This window comes from Triticum aestivum, chromosome 7B (assembly GCF_018294505.1).
Source record: "Triticum aestivum cultivar Chinese Spring chromosome 7B, IWGSC CS RefSeq v2.1, whole genome shotgun sequence".
In the NCBI taxonomy this organism is placed as follows: Eukaryota; Viridiplantae; Streptophyta; class Magnoliopsida; order Poales; family Poaceae; genus Triticum; species Triticum aestivum.
This window is the reverse complement of record NC_057813.1, coordinates 127572455-127581784: the sequence shown is the minus strand read 5'-3', so window position 1 is coordinate 127581784 and position 9330 is coordinate 127572455. Positions and strand designations below refer to the sequence as shown.

At 47.6% G+C, this 9330-nt stretch overlaps 1 protein-coding gene across 1 annotated transcript; it reads left to right on the top strand.

Moving 5' to 3' along the window:
- Window positions 1–775: 775 nt before the first annotated feature.
- On the top strand, window positions 776–3005 carry LOC123159224 (4-hydroxyphenylacetaldehyde oxime monooxygenase). Its single transcript, XM_044577050.1, has 2 exons — window positions 776–1734; window positions 1859–3005. The coding sequence occupies exons 1-2, from the start codon at window positions 811–813 to the stop codon at window positions 2498–2500; spliced, it is 1566 nt and encodes a 521-aa protein (XP_044432985.1). The 5' UTR covers window positions 776–810; the 3' UTR covers window positions 2501–3005.
- The last annotated feature ends 6325 nt before the right edge of the window (window positions 3006–9330 follow it).

Genomic DNA, 9330 nt, shown 5'->3' with positions numbered 1-9330 from the left:
ATACAAGATCTATATCATTAGATTCATCACGGAATGTATTTTTATATTATATTTATTTGGTATTGTTGTTGTTGATATTTGTTATATAAATTTAGTCAAATTTTACAAATTTTGACTTTTGACGAATCTAATATACAGAGTGAAAAAAATGAGTATTACAAAATTGAGTCATCTATTTTAGAATGGAGGAGTAAAGTTTAGGTGGGGACCACCATGCACATGCACATGACATGTGATTGCAATTTATTTTGAATCGAGGGAGTAAAGTTTAGGTGGGGACCACCATGCACATGCACATGTGATGGCATTTATTTTGAAACGGAGGAAGTAAAATTTAGGTGGGGACCACCATGCACATGCATTGGGTGGCAATGGATAACTTATTATGGTTTTTGCCATTTTTGCCCAATGCCATCAAAAAGTAGAGCTCCGCTTTTTAATAAGTATACGGAACAATAACAATGGCGAGAGAGAACAAGTAATATGCATTGAGAAAAGAATTGTAAAAATAGGTGAAAGAAAGAAAAGTAAAACATATAAATATCCATCGAAGGTAAAGGTGTGTTGTGCAAAATAAGGACTTAATTAAGAATGTGGATTGTATAGAGTTGAAGAAACTCTTTGAGAAATTGAGCATTGAGCAAGGATTCCCTAGTTTCGAAAGGCTGCCTAGCTTAGAGATAGACCAGGGAAGTCAAGTCAACCATACTCGGGGCACTCCGCTGGCTTTAAAACTTCCCTTGTCACGAGCAGCGCTAACACATCGATCCTCACATGCAAGGACAAGGCTAAACCTCCAAGAAAAACAAAATGCCGATCCCCCAGATCGGCTGGCAGCTCCTCCCTCAGGTCCAGATGCCCCAACAATGGCAGCAGCTCCTCCTCGGCCTCAGCCTCCTGCTGCCTGTCCTGGTTCTGATAGTGAGGAGCAGGAAAGGGCTCAAGCTGCCGCCGGGACCGGCGCGGCTGCCGGTGCTAGGCAACCTGCACCAGCTGGGCTCGCTTCCGCACCGGAGCCTGCGGGAGCTGGCGCGGCGGCACGGTCCCGTGATGCTGCTGCGCCTGGGCGCCACGCACATGCTGGTGGTGTCGTCGGCGTCGGCGGCGCGTGAGGTGCTCAAGGAGCACGACGCCGACTGCTGCAGCCGGCCGGCGTGCCCCGGGCCGAAGCGGCTGTCGTACGGGTTCAAGAACATGGCGTTCGCCCCCTACGGCGAGCACTGGCGCGAGATGCGCAAGATCTTCATCGTGGAGCTCCTCAGCATGCGCCGCGTCAAGGCCGCGTGGGGGGCGCGCCAGGAGCAGGTGGACAAGCTCATGGCCGCCCTCGCCCCCAACGAGCCGGTGGCGCTCGGCGAGCACATCTTCGCATTCACCGACGGCATCATCGGCACGGTGGCGCTGGGGAACGTCTACGGCGCCGACATGCTGGCGCGCAAGAAGCACTTCCAGCACGTGCTCGACGAGGCCATGGACATGCTCGCCACCTTCTCGGCCGAGGACTTCTTCCCCAACGCCGCCGGCCGCCTCGTCGACCGTCTTACCGGTCTCGTCGCCCGCCGTGACCAGCTCTTCAGCAGCCTCGACGATTTCTTCGAGACGGTCATCGAGCAGCACCTGGACCCGGCGAGGCCCAAGCCGGAGAACGGCGGCGACCTGGTCGACGTCCTCATCGACCTCTGGAAGCAGGAGCACCGTGGTTTCACCAAGGACCACGTCAAGGCCATCATCATGGTATGTCCTGAGTCCCGATTCCAATAGAAAATTTCTACTAATTGACACTGATCGGCTCGCCGGCCGGCCGGCCGGCCGCACTTAATTGTCTGCTCTCATACTCTAACCATTGAAATTCGGTTAGGACACTTTCGTGGGTGGCATCGACACGAGCTCGGTGACGATCCTGTGGGCGATGTCGGAGCTGATTCGGAACCCGCGGGTGATGAAGAAGGCGCAGGAGGAGATCAGGGCGGCGGTGGGGGAGCCGCGCGCCCGGGTGCAGCCGGACGACCTGCCCAAGCTCAACTACCTCAAAATGGTCCTCAAGGAGACCCTGAGGCTCTACCCGCCGGCGACGCTGCTGCTGCCGCGCGAGACGATGCGGCACGTCAAGATCGGCGGCTACGACGTGCCGGCGACGACCAGGGTCGCCGTCAACGCGTGGGCCCTCGGTAGGGACCCGGCGAGCTGGGGCGAGGACGCCGACGAGTTCAACCCGGACAGGTTCGAGGCCGGGGCGAGGCACGGCGAGGTGGACCTCCACGGCGCGCACTTCGAGCTGGTGCCGTTCGGCGCCGGGCGGCGGATCTGCCCGGGCATGGCAATGGCGCTGATGAACGTGGAGTTCGCGCTGGCCAACCTGCTGTGCGGCTTCGACTGGGCGCTGCCGGAGGGGACCAAGGCGGAGGACCTGTGCATGGAGGAGGCCGGCGGGCTCACCTTCCACCGCAAGACGCCGCTCGTGCTTGTGCCCACCCCGTACGTGCCGCCGTCCGCCGCTTAATTAATTCTGCGTCAACTCCGGCACCTGCGTGATCGTAAGTTCTAAACCGGCCAATCAGTTTGTCGCTGGCCAGGTTTGTCCGTAGGCCGAATATCTATATTCCTGCGACGGCTCAGTTTCAGCAGAAATTTGTCGCTTTATCCTGCTGCAAGTACTTTGTTTCTTTGTTTGTACTCCCTCCGTTTTCACAATGTAGCGCCTATAAATTTTTATAAAAATCAAACATTACAAATTTTGACCATGTTTATAGAAAAAAGTAGGTACATCTAAAATATCAAATGTACATCTTTGAATACATCGTGAATTATATTTTCAGAATGTACATATTTGGTATTGTAGATGTAGACAATTTTTTCTATACACTTGGTCAAAGTTGGCAAAGTTTGACTTTCATAAAAATCTGTAAGCACTACATTATGGAATGGAGGGAGTATTTGTACCTGTCTCGACCTCTGGGGCAAAATGTATTGATGGAATAAAATTGGCAGCTATGTTATCTGGCCTACTTATAATTATACAACTTATCCTCTCCCTGTCCATGGCTGGCGAAATGAACTCTATCTTGATTCGGTTTTACCGAAATAGGCTTACGCCCCGCTATATTGATATAGCAACCACCCGATACAACAACCCGATCCACGTTGGGGCAAACAGCACAAGCACGCCCAAAAGAAATAACAAGAGAAAATAAGAGAAGAGATGTCAACAACGCCGGATCGACGAAAGCTACGGCACACCGCGATCGTTGCGCCCACCGAAGATAACCACCACGCTCCAAAGCCACCGAGTTACCGTGTACCAAGCACCACCTTCAAGAAGGAATGCGACGATGACGACGCTGCTGCCCGGACGAGTCCTAGGATTTTTCCCGGTACACGGAGGGTAGAGGTGGGAGAGGGTCACCCGACGCCCTTCAAGAAGGATGGTGGCGCCCGCAGGCGTCACCGCGTTAGTGCCGGCAAGACCCGACATGGATTTCTCCCGACCTCTCGCGCCCACCACCCAGGACCAACCTTCGGCTCCACCACACCCGCCGCCCACCAACATGCGCCAACAGTCACGAGGACACCGCCGTCGTCTCACCACGGCCAACGAAGCGAGGCCGGCCGGATCCAAACGAGACACCCGACGACAGGGACCGGCAGCACCGCAGCCACGAGGGAGGGAACAACCTCCACCGGCTTAGGCGGCAGCAGACCGGGCATAGCAGCAGAGGCACACCAGACCCCCTGTCCGGCCAGGCCCTGCGTGGGCCCGTGAAGCTTCGCCGCCGTGCTGCAGCAGTCGCGGCACAGCAGCCGCCGTCCCTGTCGCGAGGAGCTCGCCGGAAACCACCGGAGAACAGCCCACTGCGGCCACCAGCGGGCCCGCCCCGACCCAGATCGGGCTCGTAGGGCCTAGATCTGGGCCAGCCGAGCGCCGCCGGCCGCCGCAGGCCATGGGCCGTCACCGCCGCCAAGGGGCAACGCCTCCGCATCGCCGCCGTCCAGATCCGCGCCGGAACGCCGCCGGCCCGAAGGGCTCCGCCGCCAGGACCGCTCACCCGAGCCGGGGTCCAGCGACGGGTGAAGAAGGAGGGCCGCCACCGCCGAACTGCGGGGCGCCGCGCCGGCAACGCCCGGCCGCGCCCGCCGGCGGCAGCGGCGAGGGGGAAGGGGGGCGGGGACTCGCGGGGAGGGGGAGGGGTGGGGAGCCGCCCCGGTCGCCTCGCTCGGGGAGGGCGACGCGGGGGGCACGGGGTTAACTTGCTTGATTCGGTTTTGCCGGCCAGAGTTGGAATATTGGAAAGAAGCTCATGATCCAGTGGTAAACTGGCAATCCGGGAGCACCCAGCTGAGCATGTGTTTGAAATGTTCTAGTTCGTGCAGCTCTGGACACCTTGAGCGAGGAGAGGGGGTGAGAGCATCTACAACCGAACTTGTCCCTTTTTTGCACCCTCTATATGTTGGGGGTCAGCGTCTGCTCATCATTTTTTCGCGTCCGCGGTTATCTCCTCATATTTCAATCTTTAAATCTATATGACCATCCTTCATAAAAAAAAATCCATACAACCACATGCAACTTAATCGGAATAGTGTGTAGATAAACTAGACATAGCATAGTTCATAGATTGAACATAGTGTGGGATGTGAAGTTTTTGCACCCCGAGCTCATCGTGTGAACAGTAAAGTCAAAAAACATTTATTAAAAATTTAAAAAAATCTGATTTTTTATGGCAAACTTTGACAAATGTTTTAAAAGCTTGTCATTACAAAATCACATTTTTGGAAGTCATGGCAAAAAAATTTGATAATCTGAAAATGCTACTTTCAGAAGCACTTTGAAGCACTGATTTTTGTTTCCGCTATTGGACCAGTTGAATGGACAGTCTGATCAGTTAATTGAAATCAAAACGGATAGCCTCATCGCTAAACTATGCCTGCACGATACACATTACAGCTGGTGTGCGCCCGGCGGCAGATCACGCTGGGCAACCTGCTCTGCGGCTTCGACCGGGCGTTGCCGGAAGGGTCAAAGGCAGAGGACCTGTGCATGGATGAGGCCGGCGGGCTCACCTTCCACCGCAAGACGCTGCTCGTGCCCACCCCGTACGCACCAGCGTCCGCCGCTTAATTAACTCGGCGTCAACTCCTGCAGCTACGTGCTCTGAAGCGGCCAATGAATTTGTCGTTTGCTAGGTTTACCCAGTAGCCCTAATATTGCAACGACGGCTCAGTTTCAGCCCAAATTTGTTGCTTTATCCTACTGCATGTTTTTTTAGGGCATTATCCTACTGCGGGTACTTCCTGTGTTTTGTTTGTTTGTTTGTTGAGCTGTCCCTGTCTGGGCCTCAGAGGCAAAATGTATTGAAGGAATAATAATAAATTGACAGCTATTTTATTTGGATTGGACCTAATGATGCTGAGTATACAACCCAATCTGTCCTTTTCCATGGCTGGCTAAATGAACTTGATCTTGCTTCGGTTTCGCCGGCCAGAGTTCGAATATTGGAAACAAGCTGATATAATGCAGGAGCGCCCAGCTGAGCGCGTCCAAATGTTATTATTCATGTCTGCAGTCCATGAAGACAGCACTGAGGGAGCTTCAGGCCGCATGAATCAGGAGCAGACGAATCTTCAGTTATAATTGGAAAAAAAAATCATTCAACTTCCTCTCTTGTTGCCTTCGTCTTCCTCCAATTCATGTCGACCTGCCCTGCCACTCACGAGCTACGAGCGGCGTCACTGCATGTGGGAATGAATCTGGTGCACTGGTGCACCGGACGCTGTATTGCATTTTAAAATATTTTAGAAAATCTGAAAAAGTCTAGCACATTGGTTCAAAAATTTATATTAAAATTCGAAATATTGCATGAGATACAAAAATAATTTTTTGCCATCAATGCACGTTATTTACTGGAAAAATTGATCAAAAATAAATAGAATAACATAGAATCAGAAATAGAAAATTATGTATTTAAACTAGCCAAGTTGCCTATAGTGCGCATAGGGCACTGGTTGTTGCGCAAATGTGCACCCAGAAGCTTCACGGCACTCTTGTGGCCGGCCCATCTATTCCTTTGCAACCGATTCTGACTATGTACACTGCATGGAGTTCCCCAAAAACAATTACAGTGAATATAAATTTTTTTTGGTGCCTTATCGTTTTTTAGCTGGTTATAGTATTCAGTTGTTTTCTACAAAAATACTTTCTAAACATTTGAAAATATGTTTAAGAATATATATTTTTATAAAATTGGTCAAAAATATTTCAAAATTAATTTTTGTAGATTAATTTAAAAATAGTAATTTTAATATTATTACAAATTAAAAACATGTTCGCCAATTAAAAAATGTCCTATTTATATAAAAAATCATGTATTAAAAAAATTCGCGAATTAAGAAAATATTCTTGACTTTCAAAATATTTTTTCTAAATTAAAAATCATTCAAAATTCCAAATAGTATTCACAGATTCCAAAAATGAATGTGGGTATAAAAATGTCGACGAATTTGGTGAGTTATTTTTTTGTAAATTTCTGAAATTTTCTGAAATAAAAAATGATCAAAATTTAAAAATTGTTCAGGAATTTCAAAAAATATTCAAAAATGAAAAACTATTCGCAAAATAAAATAATATTCTTAATTCTAAACCAAAAAAATGAGAAATGCTTTCGGGATTTAAAATATTTATGAATTGTAAAAATGTTTGTGTATTTTGAAAAACATTCATGGTTTCACAAAATGTTCATTAATTGAAAAATTGTTCGTAAATCATGAGTTTTTCAGGAATTAAAAATATTTGCGAATTAAAAAATGTTTTTTATTTTGAAATGCTCGTGAATTGAAAAGTAGAAAAAATAAAAAGGTCAAAGAAAAAAGGAAATCGGAAGAAATCATGAAGAAACCCAATAGAAAAAAAACAAAGAACGGTCCAGGGATGGTTTATAGGAAAAAAATACCTTCCCGCAATGGATGAAAATCAAAAACCTTTTGGATTGAAAATCCAGGAGATTCGCAAATAATACATTGCTCGCTCAACAGCATGCCAATGCACATCTCGTGGATTGAAAACAAACCGGCTCAGTTTGCACACAACAAATGAGATGTCAGGACGAGTAGCACAAGCTAGGTACATGAGCCACCACCACGTGTGAAAGTGTACCCAAGTACTTGTGGCTTTCATCTCATCAGCATGAGATATCCAATTAGAATCACTGCACCCCTCATGTACCGTTGGGTACCCGGAATAGTGAATCTCGTAGTTCACAATATCTTGCAAATATTACATCACTCGCTCAACAGCATGCCAATGCACATCTCCCGGATTGAAAACAAACCGGCTCAGTTTGCACACAACAAATGAGATGTCAGGATGAGTAGCACAAGCTAGGTACATGAGTGAACCAACCACTTGAGAATATCTCAATTGATCTACAGTCGCGCCTTTGAACATTCCAATCCGCACGCTAGGATCATATGGTGTTGCAGAAGCCGTTTGCAGTCCGAATATCCAAAACAGCTCAAAATCTTCTCAATATAGTGGGATTGCAAAAGTGTAATTCCACCCTCAGTATTTCTCAGTAGCTTGATGTTCAAGATAACATCAGCCATGCCCAGGTCTTTCATCTCAAAGTTATGAGATAGAAAAGCCTTGACCTCCTCAATCGCTCTGAGGTGAGTCCCAAATACCAGTATGTCATTGACATACAGACATAGTATAACTCCTTCGCCCCCACTATAGCGATAACATACACATTTGTCCGCTTCATTAAAAACAAAGCCATAAGATGTCAGAGTAGTATTGAACTTCTCATGCCATTGCTTAGGCGCTTGTTTCAGGCCATACAAAGATTTCACTAGCTTGCATACCTTTCTTTCCTGACCATTTACTACAAAGCCATGTGACTGTTGCATGTAAATTTCCTTGTCTAGCTCTCTGGAAAGCTGTCTTAACGTCCATCTGATGAACGAGAAGACCATGCGAGGCATCCAAAATGAGTAACACTCGAATGGTAGTCAATCTAGCCACATGTGAGTAAGTATCGAAGAAATCTTCTTCTTCTTTCCTGGTATAACCCTTGGCCACAAGCCTAGCTTTGTACTTCTCAATAGTACCATCGGGCCTAAGCTTCCTTTTGAACACCACTTACATCCCAATGGTTGGGAACCATAAGGAGGATCAGTGATCTCCCATGTCCCGTTAGCCAAGATGGAATCCATCTCGCTACAGACTGCATCCTTCCAGTGGTCAGCATCCGGAGATGCATAAGCTTCTGAAATGGAACTGAGAGTGTCATCATCCACAAGGTACACGAGGAAATCATCACCAAAACACTTTGTAGTCCTTTGTCTCTTGCTCCTAACAAGAGCTTCCTCGTCATCCTCCGTGGAACTTTCATCACTTTGTGTTCATAGTATTCCATCGGAATTACAGGTTCAGGAGTCTCATCAGATTCCAGTTTAGAAGTGCTTTGCATATCTCTCATGCGGAAAATATCCTCAAAAAATGTACCATATTTTGACTCTATAATTGTACCGACCTTCTGGTCAGGTACCTCGTATTTCACTACTAGAAATCTATAGCCAATGCTATTATTAGCATAGCCAAATTAACGCAGTCCATGGTGTTTGGCCTAAGCTTGCGCTTTTTGAGGATCGGCACATTGACTTTCGCCAAACATCCCCAAGTGCGAAAGTAAGAGAGTGTAGTTCTTTTCTTCCCCCATTGCTCATAGGGAGTAGTCTCATTATCCTTTGCGGGAATTTTATTCAGGACATAACATGATGTCAATACAGCCTCCCCCACCATGCCTTGGATAACTCGATGTACATCACATGGCGTTAACCAAATCTGTTAGAGGACGGTTTTTCAGTTCGGCAACCCCGTTCGACTGGGGTGAATAGGGAGGTGTCCTCTTATGAATAATACCATGTTCCACACAGAAGAAATCAAACACATTAGAAAATTACTCTCCACCACAATCAGTTCGGACTCATTTTATTTTTTCTCAAGTTGGTTCTTAACTTCAGCCTTATAGATTCTAAAGTAGTGTAGAGCCACATCATTTGTATTTAACAAATACACATAACCTAATCTAGTGGAATCATCAATCAAAGTCATGAAGTATTTCTTTCCACCTTTGGTCAACACACCATTCATCTCGCAGAGATATGAAGAGCTCTAATAGTGCCAGGTGTCTCTCCTTCGCAGGCTTGTGAGGCCTATGAGGTTGCTTAGCTTACACACACGCATGACACTTACAGCCTTTGGCTAAAGTGAATTTCGGGATTAAATCCATGTTAGTTAGCTGTATCATACAACCGAAATTTATGTCACAAAGACGTGAA

Excerpts from the sequence above, each read along its gene's own strand:
- LOC123159224 (XM_044577050.1), top strand. The coding sequence starts at position 811 with ATGCCGATCCCCCAGATCGGCTGGCAGCTCCTCCCTCAGGTCCAGATG. Across the intron at positions 1,735-1,858 it reads ACGTCAAGGCCATCATCATG|GACACTTTCGTGGGTGGCAT; the intron begins GTATGTCCTGAG and ends AAATTCGGTTAG.